This window comes from Leucopleurus acutus (genome assembly GCF_964270905.1).
Source record: "Leucopleurus acutus genome assembly, chromosome: 2".
NCBI lineage: Eukaryota > Metazoa > Chordata > Mammalia > Artiodactyla > Delphinidae > Leucopleurus > Leucopleurus acutus.
The window spans coordinates 5,801,653-5,820,747 of record NC_139143.1 but is presented as its reverse complement, the minus strand read 5'-3'; the positions used below and the strand labels follow the sequence as shown (position 1 = coordinate 5,820,747).

Genomic DNA, 19,095 nt, shown 5'->3' with positions numbered 1-19,095 from the left:
CTTCCCAGAATCTCCGGATGTGACCTTATTTGGATACAGGGTCACTGCAGGTTTAACTAGTTAAGGTGAGATCACACTGGAGTAAGACGAGTTCTTAATCAGACGTGACTGGTGTCTTTATAAGAAAAGGAGAGACGCAGAGACAGACACACAGGGAAAATGCCATGTGAAGACGGGCAGTGATGGGAGTGATGTGTCTACACAGCAAGGAAGGCCAAGGGTTGCCAGCAGGATCGGAAGTTAAGAGAAAGGCATGGGACACATTCTCCCCTAGAGCCTCAGCACTAGGGTCTTCAGGGCTCTCTAGTACTTAATTAAAACATAGACGATTACCCATATATTTGATGGGTTTTCTGTTTTATATTCCTTACCAGATATTTTATTCATGTGTGTCAGGACCATTTATTTTCATGTATTTATACTTAAACGTACATTTCATACAGAAATACAGGATCGATCTAACAAATGATTATAAAAGACACAGCTTAGACTCATCTCCTCCTCTCTAACGTCCCTCTGTGGTTTATTTGCATTCCCTCTTGTAATGAGGGTGTGATCCTTTGGCCCACAGTTCAATGCAAGCATCTCCTATTAAGACTCCCAACTAGGACATTTTTTTTTCTTGGTGATACATAAAATAATCGTGCATTATACAACTGGTGACAGATTAGATGACACTAGGTATGTGACAGTACCCTTACCCATTAGAGGAAAAGTTTGCTTATACGTATCAACTAAATTATTTAAGAAATTAAAGAAAATATTTCACATGCTAAGTTTGACTTTAACCAAAATTTATTTAAAGAAACTGGGCTAAAACAAAGAACTTACTTTTTTATTATAGAAGTCACAGACAGCATTTACCCAATCCATCAGTAGCTTTACGCTTTCACTATATTGTTCAAAGTGACCACTATGCCTTTTGTCTTTTTTCTTACTGATAACAGCATCAGAATGGCATGACAGTGCAGACATTGTTCTCTTCATACTCTGTGTGTGCTTTAAAAAGTCAATTTCTTCCTTTAACTGATCTAAATTAAGGGAAATATCCACCTGAAATACGAAAAGAGGATACATATCTTTATATTTTTCGTATATTATTTTTGACCCACAGAAGCTAAAGTCTTCTATTATCATGATTTTTTTTTTAAGGCAAATACAATCTACGTGGAAGTGATGGAATGTGTAAGTGGTTAAGTGCATGGGATCTGCGGCCACGGAAGCCTGGGTTCTAATCTCCTCTCTGCTTCTGTTCAATGCTGAACCTAACTCCAGTCTCCTCCTTTCCCTATGAAGTAATGACAATTAGCTACCTTACAGGGGCATTGAGAAGATTAGACTGGAATATACTTAAAGCAGTTACCACAGTTCCTGGGACAGAAGAAAGTCTAGTTAGTAATAACTACTACTGTTAGTCTTTATTTGATGCAAAATGCTTTTATAAATCAATATTGAAAATTGATAAAAAGTACAAAATGTACCAAATATACAATACCTGAAAAGCCAATACTATCTTCCAAAGCAAAGCCAGAGTTTTTTCTTTGTGCCTATCCACAATATCCTTAGAGAGGATTGTATTTCCTGCAAATGGAAAGATAGTCCGTTAGCACAATATATGTACACATCAATTTTTAGTGAGAAGAAAAGTTTTATAGTTACTCAGTTTTTACCATGCTCATCATTCAACTGAATTCCTCGTGATTTAAGAACTTCAAGAACAATGTCAACATTGTGCATCTTTTGAAGACGACTTATTGCAGGAATCCTGAGTTTCTTTGAGAGATTCCAGTTTCGTGTGAGAAGTTCCATCGTTCGCCTAACAATAGAGGAATTTTCAGATGAAATTGTTAGATAAAAACATACATGAAAAATGAACTTCATTTAAATAAAGTAATCACCCACATCAATCTTCCCGATTTAAAGGGTTTTAGGTTAGAAAGACCCCAAAATACTATCTCAAAACTCTGTTGCTCCACCGTTAGCAAATAGAGTTATTTCTCATTTAAGTCGGGGGGTTAAGGTCTGTGAACAGAATGTAAGAATGAAAAATAAGATGCAAACACACAAATGCACACAGGAACAGAACAACAAGGTTCTATAGGGAAAGGAAAGGAAAATGGACATTTATTGAGGGGCTACTGTATTCTACACATCAAGTAAGTGCTTTCTTTTATTTTAGTCCCCATGGCAAATCCCACAATCAGGCATTATTATCCCATTTTTGGCAGATGAAGAAACCAAAGCCCAGAAAAGTAAAGTAAATTGCCTGTGATCATACAGCTAGTAATGACAGGACTAGCTGTATCAGAGCTAAAACCCAGTTTTACAGTTTCCAAAGCCATGCTCTTATATCTATACCAGATAAGATAAAAATGTTTGAGTGCCTACCTTAAGAAGTCATTTATACCACAGTTTAAATTCAAACTCTTAGTATCATGTAGTGTTTTACACTAGACAAAGATCCCTGTTTCCACAGAAAAATCAAGCCCCAACTGATTACCATATATAGTTAAAATTTCGCAGAATTGTTTACAGAACCGTATTTCTAAAGGTTAGGAAGCAATGTACGATCACTGTAGGCCAACCACTCAGTCAACATTTGAAGCGTTTCTGCAACACTAGACTGACTGCCACCTACAGCATCAGTGGATTAACCGTTCCCAAGTATCCTCAAATGACCTTGAAGACCTATGGCCATTTTGCTGACACTGAAGAAAACAGAAACTTGGTATGCAAGATCGAGTCTCTTAACTAGCAAGAGTTCCTGACCAATGACAAAGCATCAACACCCAACACTGGGAAATCCTCAGTAACTCCTATAAAAGCACAAAAATGTCCTTCATTGTCAAAAATAGCACTGAACATAAAGCCAATCACTGCTCCTCCTGGACAGTGGAAAAAGTCTAAAATCGTGAATTCCTACTGGCCAGAAAACAGGTGTGGTGGCTTGGATTTATGAAATGAAAAATTAAATATAAAAATAATATGGAAAACATTATCAGCAAACACTCTGGCCTATATGGAAATTACTCAAGTGAGAGGAAGCTACAGTAAAGTTCAAAAGACTGTTACCTTGCCATGAGAATATATGATCAGAAAAGAAAAGAAAGTTCATGGAGACTTAATTTAGAAGGCAACAAGGGACATGCATGCTGTTTTTGAAGAACTGGGGATTCACAGAGATATAGGGATCCCTTCCTCACAAATGTCAAACGTAATATAAATTAGAGAGTTTCCTAGAAACAAGACGGATGTCTTCAATCCACCTGTCCTAAAGAAGCCAACCAAGGCACAGTGTAAAGGCCACTCCTTCCAGAGCAGGCACTGGTAACTGTTGTCACACCAAAGCCAATGTTGAGGATTCCAGTTTGTTACTGAGGAAACAGCGTGGGATCTGAAGCCAGACATCCGGAGCTGATGTCCACCACCACTGTATAAAACCTGGGCAAGCCACTTTACGTCTTCATCTCACGTGTCCTCACGTGTAAAACAAGGTTAACACGACTAAAACTGGTCTCAAACGATGCACTCATGAGCCCACTGCAGACGTAAAGCATTATTTAAATGTCTGCTAATTTAATTAGTTCCATGCATTCCCCAACTCCTATTCTGGGGTATCAGTGGTTCCTACTCAGACACTGTCACATGCCAGCAGGGAGAAAAAAATGTGGATAGGAGACAAGGTTTCTGGGCCTAAAATTGACACCATTTTCCCAAACTTATCCCAACTCTTTTAAACCCTAGATTTATCCCATTACGTAAAGGAGCAAGAAAGATTGTGTATGTATAGAAAAAAGTGTTTTCCAGAAAATTTTAGTCTATTCTAGTGAGCAAAATAATTCCATTTCTTATACTTACACAAGACGCACCCCACACTGCAAGTCTACAGCAAGATTTGTAACAGCAAAATCAAATTCATCAAAAGGTGTCTGAACATGGTTCACAGGTAATCCCAGGAAGCTCAGGTGACGGGAAAGGTCACCTTCACCACCTAGGAAGTTTCGTGAAAAAGCCAGAAGAATTTCTTTACTAGCCTATGGAAAAACAAGTGGCAGCTATTATATTCTAGAATTATAATTTTATTTACAATGAAAACAAATTCTTCAAATCATTCTGTGCATATAGAAATAAAATTAATAGTAGTATAAGAAGACAGTCAGTTTCATATCCTGTAGTAACAATGCAAAACTCATATATTTCCAATTTAAGACCTTTAAAGAAAGTGCTCATAATTAATAATACACTCTAAAAATTAGCATTAATTTGATAACATACTAAATTAGGAAAGAAATTTTCTCCCAAATTAATTCCTCAGAAGCATAGTGACATTCATTCTCAAATCAAAGTTAAGAACAGGGTGATATGCTGGTGAAATGTCAACCAATAAAAAGTTAGGCAGGGTTAGAACTACTGGGTAGGCGTTCTTATTCTACTCCAGAGTCCTGTTCTTTGCGAAACTCACTTTTTCTAAGGAGGAAATATACAATAAAAACAGGCAAAAGTCTTAACTGTGAAATATAAACCAAATATAAACTGAAAACTATACCTTGAACTCAGCATCTTTACAGAAGAGACAAGGATCGTGATCAATAAGTCTGGAGATTTTAGCATAATCAAGGAAACAAACCAGCAGCAATAGCTTTTTCAATGTAAACTTAGACAAAGCTTCTTCATGACCTGAAATAAAATACAAAAAAGTCTAGCAAGTTAACCTGTGCCCAAGTTTTTTTTTTTTTGGTTCTGAATCTATTTTTCTATATTTATTTATTCTGTTGTGCTTTTAGTCTATATATCCCTACTAAGGATTCTTGAGATGTGTTTTATATTTTAAAGTCAAATTATCTTGGAATTCTTTATAAGATTATAAAACTTCTTATATTTACCTTTTTTTCTGGCTGGGTTGGTTGCTTTGTTTTGGCAGGGGGAACGTAAATTGGTGCAGCCACTATGGAAAACAGCATGGAGGTGCCTCAAAAAATTAAGACTAGAACTACATGTGATCCAGCAACTCCACTGCTGGGTACACATCCAAAGAAAACAAAAATGCTAATTCAAAAAAATACATGCACCCCAATGTTCATAGCAGCATCATTTACAATAGCCAAGAGATGGAAGCAACAACCTAAGAGTCCATCAACATAAGAATGGGTAAAGAAGATGTGGTATGTACATAATATATAGACATATAGATATATCTGCAGTTGAGGCAGAACCACTTACCATCTCCATATAGATGAGGAACGGTCGGGTGCCGGTACTCGGCTGCAATATCAGGATTCCAAAGCAAGCGATTCAGAATAAACATTGCCAACCCTGTGACGTCACTGTTGTCTTCCAAAGGGATGAGTTCTCCATATACTGTCTAAAAAGAAATTCAGGCTAGAGTTGGGACTGTGTCATCTCTAAGGGGCAGTGGGATGCAAAAGGGGAAAGACAGACGATGACGGTCTAAGGAACTGGCGCTGTTCTACGTCCTAGATAGCATGGGAATAATAGGAATATTTGCTACAACTCTTTGGACTGAACATATACGTTTTGTGCAATTTTTAGTGCATATAGTATATTTCACAATGAAAAAGAGACGAAAGCTCATGACTAAGACAAATTCTTAAAAATCATGTGACAAGTAATATTTACATTTTAATTTTTTCCTTTAAGAACTATCAAATGTAGGCCTGTTGCTCAAATTTAATTATAACTGTCCCACAGAGTATATCATGAAGGTACAACAGACACGTAAATAATTCTAAACTTTCGAATAGTTAACAAATGGAAAACCATCTGTAAACCATGGTTCTAAACTATCTGGGACGCTCAGATCTGTATATAATCAATGACTAAAATATGTCATTAATTTAACATCAATATGATTAGTATTAACGATTTTTAAAGCAATTAGAAAAAACTAAAAATATATCAAATTATATTTTATAATCTTACACTGACAAAACTAAACAAAAGCATGGGAAAGTATTAATATCTGCCAAAATACAGAAATTTTATCTTTATTTACTTTTTTTTTTTTTTTTGGCCTGTGATGCTTTTTTAAGATCCACAAAGGTCGCACCCACTAGCAGAACCCTAAGGTGTGGTGTAAAGTAGAATGTTTTGTCCACAATTATTCATCCCTTCCTTCCCTTTAAAAGGTCTTATTCCCGGGCTTCCCTGGTGGCGCAGTGGTTGAGAATCCGCCTGCCAATGCAGGGGACACGGGTTTGAGCCCTGGTTTGGGAAGATCCCACATGCCGTGGAGCAACTAGGCCCGTGAGCCACAACTACTGAGCCTGCGGGTTTGGAGCCTGTGCTCTGCAACAAGAGAGGCCGCGATAGTGAGAGGCCCGCGCACCGTGATGAAGAGTGGCCCCCGCTCGCCGCAGCTAAAGAAAGCCCTGGCACGGAAACAAAGACCCAACATAGCCAAAAAAAAAAAAAAAAAAAAAAAGGTCTTATTCCCATAAATGGCATAGACTTGCTGTGTCTCTTGCAAGAGAACAAATATTTCTGCCTCATTTGTGTCTGGACAGATAAAGCACTTTGGCCAGAAATACGGTTGGTAGTGATGCACACTACATGTAAGCAGAAGTTTTCAAAGGCATTGCATGTTTCCACCGAACTCTCCTATGTTTTACTTCTGCCACAAAAAAGCTATGCCCCAAATAGACAGGTTCTACTTTAATTGAGGTTCTGAAACTATTTGACATGTGAAAGCACAGCCAGGTGATATATAATTTTCTAATTAATCTTTCACTGAAAGAAATAAGAAATTGAATTGAATTTCAAATCAATTGAAATAAGAATTAAAGTAAGAAGTCTTAGCAAGGACACTATCGAGCTGAGTGACCAGAGTAGGCTTCTTATTCATTGCCTCAATTCCTTGATAAATAGCCAGATTATTGTAAAGATTCCTTTCAGTACCAAAGTTTTTTAATTCAAAAGTCTAGAAGTAATTGAAGCAAGAATGAGATATCCCACATTACAAAAGTAAAAAGCCTGAACAAAATATGAGTACACCAGTAAAAGACTGAAGGAAATGGAAACACTGAGGATTGTAATAAAAGAATATTTTTAAGAGTCAACTCCTAGTGGCTTTCTAATTCAGTTAGTTTTAACATTCTAAATATTATTGAACCATGCATGCCCCATGTAAAAAACTCAAATTCCGATGACGTTTCCATGAGAGGTGTTCCATCAAAATGGTTCCAAAGGCATCAGACTGCTGTAGATTCCAGTCCCGACCAGTCATTGGCATTCAGCGAGTCACTTAACATCTGAGCTTCTGTTTTTTCAGTGAAGTTGAAATAATAATACATACCTCACTGGGTTTTATAGAGATTTAAATATGGAAATGTATTTACAACACCCTGGCATTGTCATTGGTAAATGCTCAGAAAGGAGCTAACTATACTTGTTATTACATCTGGTACCAAATTATATATTGTATATATTTAAGAAACTAACAGGAAAATTGCTGTATAACAAAATGGCAATAATATATAATGATGGGGTCTATTAACCTAATGAGCATTTATTAAGGGACCTTAAATTTCATACTGAAAGATCAATTAAGCTAACCAAATGACTTTATAAGTGAAACCATCATTTTATTAAAGAGTCTATTAAAAGTATATAATAAAAAGATGTTCCTTTTTTCAAAAACTGAAAGGTGTACTTACCTCTAGGCCGATTCGTAGCCACAAAGGATTATATGACAACAGCCAGTTCAAGACTTTCTGTCGTTCTCCTGAAATACATGTGAAAAGCAAGTAAGCTCAGATCACTAATCAAATAGAGACAGTAAATAAAATTTCATGGAGAGAAATCCGTGGCCAAAATGGAAAATCACATATATGAAATAAGTTAAAGTATACTTCCACTATTTAATATGCGCACATGATCACATTTAAGTTTGTGAAAGTTTAGGCCACAGAGTGAAACCATGTACATATATTTGACTCTGAAATAAAAAATTTCTAGAGTGTTTTTAAACAATTAATCTCAAGATTTCTATAATCTTCTTACCCACATCTTTCCAGAGGTGTCTGTCTTTTCGAACAATTAACCGCCTAGCTTCAATTTCAATTTCAAGCTTTTTCATAGCTTTAACCATTTTTTCAGAAGTAAATAAGCGACACGCAGCACGACGTAATCTATTCAAACTGCAGCGAGCGGTATAAGCTCTGAGAGACACTTCATCCTTGGTAGGAGCTCTCGGGACACTTATTTTATGTTGACTCTCCAGTCCCAAAAGAAGAGTGGAAGCATTTACTGGGTAAAAACGAAAGAAAGAATGTTTTTGGTTAAACAATATTTATATACATTTTAAAACCCTGCAATAAATGCAATTGAAGATGGCCAAGACAGAACCTATTCCCCGCCCCTTCCAGCCTGCTTCTTCTCTTTCCCACCTCAAAATAAAGGTGTCGCCATTCACTCAGAACCTTAGGCCATGCTATCATTGCAACATCTTGGCTCTTGCCTTCAAACTGTACCCCAAGTCTAACCATTTCTCACAATCACTATTGTCCAGGTTCCAACATGATCACCTCTAACCCAGACTAATGGGAGAGCCTCCCTGACTGGTTTCGCTGCTTCCACCCTCTTTATAAATTAGAAAGCTAAGCTGCTAAAGAATGTGATTTGTTAAAATCAGTTAAATTTTGAAATGCAATTTGAATTTTTATAAAACACATTTTCTCTCAAAAAGAGAACTAAAAATCATGCTTTGTTTACTTTTGGAAAATAACGAAAAGTACCTCAGAGATCATCTAATCAAAGGGCCTTTTAATGTAAAATTCCCATACACACTTCTCTGACACTTACAGACCAGTGTCTGCTGGAACACTGCAGCAATGCAGAAAGCATCTCCCTAAAGTCAGCCTGGGTGTTGCTTTGGCAAGTTAAATATTTTAAAGGGTTTTTCCTTAACTTGAGTAGAACTGATCCCTATACCAACTTCCATGGGAGAGCAGCCCAAGTGAAGCTTCCTTCTCTCAGGAGAAAACTCTTTAAATATTTGAAGGATATCATGTTTCCATCCTGTTCTATACTTGAGTTTTTCTCTTTTCCAGAACAAGCACTGAAATATTTTTAGAATTCCCCATATCAACTGGTTTTCAGAGCCCTCATAATTATATACTTGTCTACAAACTTCTTAAACTAAGGTACAGTGGAGACAACATCCCTAATCAGGTCACATAAGACTTAAATTGATTCACCAGGACATTACACTTTATTAATGCAGCTAAGACTGAACTGGATTTCTAGGCAGCCATGTCTCACTGTTAGTGCACATTGAATCTATACTAAAGTAAAACCCATTCACTGCAAAGGCTAGAAATCGAACTGGCTGAGGAGCAGGAAGATAAAGCAAAAAGAAAAAGTAAAGTTCGGAACTTTCAGCACAAAATTCTCACCTGCACAATCTTGAGTACTTGTGTTAATGATCTAGCGAGCCATGCCATTAACTACAATATAATAAACATGTATAACTAAAGAATGAAAAGTCACGTTAAAAAACTACCTGTTAAGGGACTTCCCTGGTGGCGCGGTGGTTAAGAATCCGCCTGCCAATGCAGGGGACACGGTTCGAGCCCTGGTGCGGGAAGATCCCACATGCCGCAGAGCAACTAAGCCCGTGGGCCACAACTACTGAGCCTGCACTCTAGAGCCCGCGAGCCACAACTACTGAGCCCACGTGCTGCAACTACTGAAGCCTGCGTGCCTAGAGCCAGTGCTCCGCAACAAGAGAAGCCCCCACAATGAGAAGCCCACGCACTGCAACGAAGAGTAGCCCCCGCTCACCACAACTAGAGAAAGCCCACATGTAGCAACAAAGACCCAACACGGCCAAAAATAAATATAAAATAAATAAATAAATTTAAAAAAATATATTAAAATAAAAATAAATATTTTTAAAAACTACCTGTTAAAACAAAAGTATTATTTAATTTAAACATTAACTAAATGTTTACCTTCAGAAATATTTGTTTTTACAGTGAAGTCATCAGGAGTTAATATAAAATTTAGCCACCAAGTAAAGCCCTGTTCCTGCTTTTCCTTCCAGCGTTCATCATAAAACATGTTTTTTGCAGCAAACGGCATTGGGTGTCTAGGAATACCTAAGAATACAATTAGGTTATGGCATAAGAAATTTTCCTTTAAATTATTATACAATCTGTAGCAAAAGACCATTTTTACCAGCAAAACCACCTTTAAAACACTGAACAATGTTTGCTTTTTCACTACTTCCTAGAAATAGTTGAAAGCATTTTGGGTATAAAATGTAGTCAAAGTAAAAGAGAAAAAGTATGGCCGTACCTCCTGGTTTTTTAAAAATCCCAAGTAAAGTGGGTCAATTTCATTGAACTCTGAGAAAATATCCTGTTATTTGAATACACACTTTAACAATTTTTCAAAGCCTTTATTTGACAAAAAAGTATCAATTCATTTCCATTTGAAATGCAATTAATGCTTCATTCCATGTCAGTTTTTCATAGACTTTAAAGATATTAAACACTTGCCTGTTTTTAGTGGTTTTATGAAGGTCAAATTAGATTGTGCCACAGGAACAATGGGTTTTGTCTTTTTGTTTTTTTTAAAATTAGGAGTTCTGTGTCCTAAAGACTCTAAAATATATGAGAAAACAGAATAATAGCATTAAAAAAATGAAATAAATTCTGTGAATGAACTGCTGTCAAGTTAAGATTTGGGCTCTCCAAAATCATATCTGTTTAGAAAATGCTGAATAAACACTATGTGCCACGGTATGAACTCGGGTAATAAAACTTATGTCTGGAAGTTACAGACCAGAAACTACAATATATTTTGTGTCTACAGAAGCTAGGGTTCAGATTCAACCAGTTCACTGTGTGTGTATATACAGCAGACTCCGTGCTAGGTGCTGAGAACGCAGAATGGAAGGATGTGGTCCCGGCCCTCAGGAAGCTCTCGGTCTAGCACAGAAGTGTAGAAAGAATCACAATACACTACATAAGGAGAAGTACACATGAGGAGTCATGGGACAAGGGGAGGGAGAGCTAAGTCACCTAAACGGCAGGACAGCCTCCTGGCAGGGGTGACCCTGAGCTGACCCTGCAGTGGACGTGACACACCAGGAACGGGGCCTTCCACTGAACTGCAAAGTGCCTGGAGCCAAGAACACAGATAAGAAAAACAAGACAAAAAAGAGGTTGGAAGAGGTAGAAAAGAATTCAATACTATTAAAAATAACAGTGACAGCTAACAGTCGAATACTTTGTGCCAGGCACTATCAGAGTCTTGTAATTTAGGTTACCTCATGCAGTCATCACCAGAAACCTATGAGAAGTACGCTTTTATTCTCTACATTTTATGGAATCAGGATCCTGGAGCTTAGAGCAACTAAGCCACTTGGTCAAAGTCACGCATGCTAGTAGGTGGCAGAGCTGGACAGTATAGCTCCAGAGCCTGCACTATTATTCAGTTAGAAGTACCTGGTGGGCCAGTGAAGGATTGAAGTCCAGGCAGTAACACCATCATATATATTTCAGAAGACAGAATGGACAATGGACTGAAAGGAGTCAAGAGTAGAGATGGAAGCCAAAAGGAAGCTATCCCAGGGGCCTAAGTTAGCTATGATGAGAACTTAAAGGAACACGGAAGCAGTGGAGACAGATTAGAGAAGAGTTGTTTTCACAGCAGAACTAACAAGGCTTAATGTCAACTGACTAGGCAAGTGATGGAGAATGACAGCCCTGATGGGTCCCCGTGCCTCACCCCAGTGATGAGGGAGACAGTGGGTGGTCCCTACAAGTAACCTGTCCGAACGCAGTTCACTCCCTCAAAGGCAGGTTTCACACCAGCTCGCGCTGCTGCTCAATACAAACAAGAAGCCAATAAAGACAGAGGAGGGAAAGCTAAGGCCCAGGGCAGAATCCAGCCCATGGCTGTTTGTGTACAGTCTGCAAGCTAAGAAGAATTTTCACATTTATAAATACTAGTTGGAAAAAAAAAAAAAACCCTCCAAACAATTATATTTCATGACACATGAAGATGATATGAAATAGTCACACCTGTTCATTTACACATTGTCCATGGCTATTTTCCCTTCCACAATGGCAGAGCTCAGCAGCTGTAACAGAGATCGTATGTCCTGCAAAACCTAAATATTTACTATCTGGACCTTTAGAGAAAAAGTTTGCTCAGCTTTGATTTAGAAGAGTTGCAAATCTACTCCAACTGTCAAAATAAGGAGTATGACCAAATTGTTACATAATAGTTATTAGGTTATAAGGGTCTTTGCACTGTAACATATTTAAAAATAAAAATATGAGGGCTTCCCTGGTGGTGCAGTGGTTGAGAATCTGCCTGCCAATGCAGGGGACACGGGTTCGAGCCCTGGTCTGGGAAGATCCCACATACCGTGGAGCAACTAGCCCCGTGAGCCATAATTACTGAGCCTGCGCGTCTGGAGCCTGTGCTCCGCAACAAGAGAGGCCGCGATAGTGAGAGGCCCGCGCACCGCGATGAGGAGTGGCCCCCACTTGCCGTAACTGGAGAAAGCTTAGCACAGAAACGAAGAGCCAACACAGCCATAAATAAATAAATAAATAAATAAAATTTAAAAAAATAAATAAAAAATAAATAAATAAAAATAAAAATATGAGGAAAAGTTCCTGATTCTGAAGGCTTGCAAAAGCTGGCCCCTCCGCCTAGAACCATTTTATTCTGTGGGAACCTTCTTTGGACAGGTCTCACAGCTTCTTGTCAGTCACGTAAAGCCAAGTAAAGTGCCCCCACTTCTGTGCTTTCGTGATTCCCTGTGCATAACTCAAAGGACTGGGAACAACTTGAGGACAGGAATGATACCTTTTCTCCTTGTAGCCACAGAGCCTAGAACAATGCATAGGACATAGTAGGTACCTTATCAAGGTTGAATAAATGCATCTTGAAAAACTGACTTCTTTTTCTGCTCTCCTGGGTTTGTCAGAATAGAAAGAAGGCAGACACTCTTAGTGAGTTACCATGCTCATAAATCAGATATCCAGTGTGTGCAATTCTCTTTAAACCTTGCAAAGAGGCTCAGCTCAGCTAGGCGGCCACCTCAAACAAACTGCAGGTTCAAGTGTCAACACATCAGTGGTTTATTTGCTCATTCATTCATTCACTGTGTCATTCATTCATCATTTAGTGTACACCTTGTAGGAGGTCAAAACAGATATGTTCCTTACATTCAAAGAATTTGTTATCTGGTCAGAATATTTCTATAGGAAATAAAATGATGCGAGCAAAGAAATGGAGTTAACAGGTAGATACGAGATGTCTCGTATGCTGCATTCAAATTTGCTAAGGGAATATACATAGAGGAAAAAGTCATCAGGGAATAAAGTACTAGAAATCAGTGAAAGATTTGAGTTAGTGAGAAAACAACATATATGAAAGTTAATAAGAGGATACATGTTCAGGAACAAGATAAGGATGCCCACTCTCATTACTTTTATTCAACATAATCTTGAAAATCTTAGCCACAACAATTAGGCAAGAAAAAGAAAGAAAAGCCATCTAAATTGGAAAGTAAGAAGTAAAAACTGTCACTATTTGCAGATGACAAATAGTGTCATCTATTTGTCATCTGTGCTATATATAGCAGATGACAATATATGGAAAACCCTAAAGACACCACCAAAATACTGTTAGAACAATAAACAAATTCAATGAAGTTGCAGGACATAAAATCAATGTACAAAAGTCTGCTGCATTTCTGTACACTAATAACAAACTATCGGAAAGATTCTTACATCAAAAAGACTAAAATACCTAGGAATAAATTTAACCAAGGAGGTGACAGGCTTGTACACTGAAAACTATAAAACATTGTTGAAAGAAATTGAAGAAGACAGAAATAAATGGAAAGATATTCCTATGTTCATGGATTTGAAGAATTAACACTGTTCAAATGACTATACTATCCGAAATCTACAGATTCAATGCAATCCCTATCAAAATTCCAATGGCATTTTTCACAGAATGAAAACAAACAATCCTAAAATTTGTATGGAACCATCAAGAAAGACCTCAAATAGCCAGAGCAATCTTGAGAAAGAACAAAGCTGGAGGCATCATGCTCCCTGATTTCAAACTAGACTCAAAAGCTACAGTAATCAAAACAGTATGATATTGGCATAAAAACAGACACACAGATCAGTGGAACAGCATAGAGCCCAGAAAAGAACCCATGCACATATAGCCAATTAATTAATGACAAAGGAGCCAAGAATATACAATGGGGAAAGAAGAGTCTCTTCAATAAATGGTGTTGGGAAAATTGAACAGCCACATGCAAAAATATGAAACTAGACCACTATCTTATACCATACACACAAAAAATAACTCAAAATGGATTAAAGACTTAAATGCAAGACCTGAAGCCATAAAACTCTTAGAAGAAAACATAGGGGGTAAGATCCTTGACATCAGTCTTGGCAATGATTTTTTTGATCCCACACCCAAAGCAAAGGCAACAACAGTAAAAATAAACAAGTGGGACTACATCAAAATAAAAAGCTTCTGCACAGCAAAGGACATCACCAACCAAATGAAATGGCAGCCTACTGAATGGGAGAAAATATTTGTAAATCATATATCTGATAAGGGGTTAATATCCAAACTATATAAAGAACCCATACAATTCAATAGCAAAAGGCAAACCATCTAATTAAAAAATGGACAGAAGAGCTGAACAGACATTTTTCCAAAGAAGACATACAGATGGCTAACAGATACATGAAACCATGCTTACATCACTAACCATCAGGGAAAGGCAAATCAAAAGCACATTGAGCAAATCACTTCACACCTGTCAGACGGCTGTTATTAAAAAGACAACAAATAACAAGTTTGGAAGGGTGTGGAGAAAAGGGAACCCTTGTTGGTGCAGCCACTATGGAAAACATTATGGAGATTTATCAAAAAATTTAAAACAGAACTACCAAATGATCCAGTACTTCCACTCCTGGGTACTTTCTGAAGAAATGAAAACACTACCTTGGAAAGACACATGTTCACAGCAGCATCATTTACAACAGCCAAGGTGAAAACAACCTAAGTGGTCATTGATGTTGTATACATATGCCATGAAATATTAATTAGCCATAAGAAAGAAAGAAAGCTTGCCATTTTCAACAACATGGATGGATCCTGAGGGCATTATGCTGACTGAAATAAGTCAGAGAAAGACAAATACCATATGATCTCACTTACATGTGGCATCTGATGGAAACACAAAAACAAAAAACAAACTCACAGGGCTTCCCTGGAGGCGCAGCGGTTGAGAATCTGCCTGCCAATGCAGGGGACACGGGTTCGAGCCCTGGTCTGGGAAGGTCCCACATGCCGCGGAGCAACTAGGCCCGTGAGCCACACTACTGAGCCTGCGCGTCTGGAGCCTGTGCTCGGCAACAAGAGAGGCCGCAACAATGAGAGGCCCGTGCACGGCGATGAAGAGTGGCCCCCACTCACCGCAACTAGAGAAAGCCCTCGCACAGAAACGAAGACCCAACACAGCCAACAATAAATAAAATTCAAAAAAAAGAAAATAAACTTGTTTAAAAAGAAACAAATAGATACAGAGAACAGATTGGTGGTTGCCAGAGATGGGGCTGGGGGTGGTGGTGAAATGGGTGAGGGGGGTCAAAAGTTACAAACTTCCAGTTATAAAGTAAGTCCTGGGGGTGTGATGTCCAGTGGGGCGGCTGGATAAGACTGCGCTGTGTATTTGAAAGTTGTCGTGAGAGCAAATCTGAAAAGCTCCCACATAATAAGAAACCATTTTTTATTATAATTATGTATGCCGAGAGATGTTAAGAACAACAAAAGAGGATACCTGGACAGAATGGCAAGAGTAGCATGGCGAGAATGTTGTTGAATAATAAGACAGCAGGCTGGATAAGGGGAGGTCACATGAAGAGAATCTTAAATGACAGAATAAGGAGCTTGGAAATCATCTGGTGACAGCAGAGGGCCGCTGAAGGTTCTGAGGCAGGAAGCAGGTAAAGCCACGTCCTGGACACCAAGTGCCTCGAGCTAACTGGCACATCACAAGTTTGAGGTTGGTGGATCTCCAAAACTGTCATCCTTGGTCAGTGCCCAAAATAAAAACCTCATGTCTACCCGCTCATTCTCTTTCTCAAATCACAGTAGGATAGAAAGATGTGGTAGAACATGCACGTTGCAGACAGGGAGACCTGAGTTTAAACCGTGGCTCTATTTTAGGAGATTTTGTGACCTTGGGCAAGTTACTGGCCCTTTTGAGGCTGATATAAGGGACTTAGAGAAGGAAGTCATTCTATACAGAGGGGACAATTAACAGCAAATACCCTGAGGGAAGAGAATGTTGAAGGGTCAAGGATAACAAGGAAGCCAGGGTGACAGAAGCAAGAAGGACAGAGAGGAACGACGGAGGTTGGGAGGAGATTGGGGCAACACAGACCTTACAGGGCCTTGTGCATCATCATTGTAAGAACTTGGCTTCCAGTGAGACGAAAGGTCATCAGGGGCATAATAACGGACAATGTTAGCATCCACTTAACAAATATTTGAAAAGTATGGCCCTGGTTGCTAAGTGGAAAATAGACTCCAGAGAAGGCAAGGGTGAAAGCAAGATCTGTTAGGGGGCTTGCAGAGTCACAGACAGGCTCGGATGGTGCCATCAGAAATGGTGAGAAGTGATCCAATCCTGAATGTATTGATACTTGGAAGGAACAGAAGATAGGATTTGTCAATGGACTGAATTTGGAATCAGGCAGACCGTGTGCATTTATAGAGAAAGGGTAGGAGAGAAACACACTTAGGGACAATCCCAAGCTTTGGGGCCTGAAATGAGGGGAGGTCATAACAGAAGTGCTGTGTCGGGAGTGATACACCAGGTACACGTGTCACGGGAGTGGGGATAGCAAAGGGCTGGTTTTGGACAAATTAAAGATGCTCATTTGGCAGTCAAGTAGAAATACTAGATGTTGGATAAATGAGTCTACAGATTAGCGGTCCATCCCAAAGATATAAAATCGTGAGGCCTCCATGTACAGATAGTATTGAAAGCTGTGAGATGGCCTGAGATCGTTAAGGGAATGAGTGAAAGTATAAACAAGGTTCAGTGACTAAGTCTTCGTGCACTCCAAGGTTGGGAGGCTGGAGAGACACAGTGCTCCAAAGAGAAACCTGAGAAGCAGCCAGTGCCGCGGGAAAAGAACCAGGAGGAAGTGCGGCTGGCAGGATAAAGCATTTCGAGAAGAAGGAGATTCAAAGCATCAGTCTGCCTAAGAGTTCAAGAAAGACTCAGAAATAACCACTGGACTCAAAGTGTGGATGTGTTCATGACCTTGACAGGAAAAGTTTTAGTAGAGTCGTCAAAATCTGGTTGAAGCGGTTTCAGCCAATAGGTGAGGAACTGGAAAGAGCTAACATAAGCAACCTTCAAAGTGATTTTTTTTTTACACTAGAAAGCACCTTTTAATTCAAGCACGATGTTTACCCGGAAAAGTATACAGAACTCAGTGAACTATCACAAAGTGGATACCTAGGTTCTTTCAAAGAGTTTTGCTTAAAAGAAATCAGAAGAAAGGAGCAGGGCCCGAACGGGTAAGTGGTATCAGCAAAAAGTCTTTGTTTCTTTAGGAGCTGGAGGTAAGAACGGCACATCTGTGTGTCAATCAGAAATGACCCCGTAGGGAGTAAAACACTGGAGATGGGGGAGAGAGAAGGCAGCTGCTAAAGCGACGTCCGTGTAGAGGGCGTCGGGCTTTTGGTGCCGGTAGAGCCCGGCCTCACTGGGCGTGCAGACCTTTCAGGCTGTAATAGGAGGGAAGGGAGCCGTGCATGAAAACACAGCGGGGTGCTGGATGCTGCGGAGGTTTCCCTCAGTGAGGCAGGAAGCAGGCTGGGGAAGGAGCAGAGCGCCAGCTCCGGAGCCCTCCTGACCAGGTGGTACCCCAGCCCAACCACTTACCACCCGTGACCTTAGGCAAATTACTCAGCGTCTGGATGCGTACATTCCCTCATCTTCAACATGTACTCATGACAACATCTACTTGGTATGATTGCTGTAGGTAGGTATGAGAGGAGGAAATAGCAAAGCACTTACAACCGGGGCCGCGGAGAACGCAGTCAGTAAATGTTCACTGCTGTTATCCATCCTGAGCGGAGGGAGGGGGTGCTCGAGAAGAAGGGAGGGATGAGATAGGCTGCAGCAAAGTGATAAAGTCAATAAGCCAGGAGGATAGAGCCAAGAGGAGCTGCGGTTAGTGGTCAGGAATTTGAAGACCAACCAGCAAGGTCCAGGCACAGAGCAGGCAGACTTGGGCTGGGATTGGAATTTGCCAGACAAGCACAATGAACGGAAGAGAGGTGAACAAAGGGATTATGAGGAACTGTGGAATCCAAGCTGAATAAGTAAGAAAGTGAGGATATAATGAGGTGAGGGCTGGGGAAATGGGGCTGCATTAGTTGGGTTCTAGAGAAAATGCTGAGATCATAGCGAGGGAGAAGCCTTTAGGACAGTGTGGCCTAAGTACGCTGGAGCTAACACGCCAGGATATTGGAAGGCTCTCCTACAAGAATCTTGAGATCATAAAGAATCATCGTAAAGTAGTAGTTTTGGAGAAGGTCTCGTGAGCCAAATGTAAAAATCTCGAGTTATCTCTCACTGTAACAAGGAGAACTCTGGGTGGGATAGTATGAAAAACGAACTTCAAGCTGTTTGTTGCTGTTTGCTTTCTTTTCGTTTGTTTTTAAGGAAGAAAGGAGAAGCAATAGTCTGGAAGCAGATATGAGACGGCGGGCGGTCCATTGTCCCACCGAGATACTCAAGGCCAGAGAAGCGGGAGAGAAGACAGCCAGTGCTGGAGAGGGTTGCATGAGGGCAGTGTTCTCGGGGGAGGGCCAGGCTCAGCGTGGGAACAGGAGGGAGTATCCAGAAGACAGGTGCTAAGGAAGGGCAGTGAGTCCACAGGGCACAGACCCTGTAAAGAGCTGTGGAGGAGTGGAAGATGGTCCCAGTTAGGCGGTGTGCAAAGAAAAATGAGATAAAATACAGAGGGGGATATTTCCTAGGAGTCCTAGAAC

At 39.7% G+C, this 19,095-nt stretch overlaps 1 protein-coding gene across 2 annotated transcripts in view; it reads right to left on the bottom strand.

Moving 5' to 3' along the window:
- The window catches only part of ASPM (assembly factor for spindle microtubules), a gene marked incomplete at both ends in the record, with an annotated part of 66,713 nt that overhangs the window by 35,156 nt on the left and 12,462 nt on the right, over positions 1-19,095 (bottom strand). For both annotated transcript variants that reach the window (XM_082834779.1, XM_082834780.1), the window contains 10 exons: positions 832-1,053; positions 1,496-1,581; positions 1,671-1,816; positions 3,859-4,034; positions 4,547-4,677; positions 5,221-5,362; positions 7,674-7,741; positions 8,020-8,265; positions 9,972-10,118; positions 10,521-10,625. In XM_082834779.1, the coding sequence (XP_082690905.1) occupies positions 832-1,053; positions 1,496-1,581; positions 1,671-1,816; positions 3,859-4,034; positions 4,547-4,677; positions 5,221-5,362; positions 7,674-7,741; positions 8,020-8,265; positions 9,972-10,118; positions 10,521-10,625 (1,469 nt within the window). The remainder of the gene's footprint in view (positions 1-831; positions 1,054-1,495; positions 1,582-1,670; positions 1,817-3,858; positions 4,035-4,546; positions 4,678-5,220; positions 5,363-7,673; positions 7,742-8,019; positions 8,266-9,971; positions 10,119-10,520; positions 10,626-19,095) is intronic.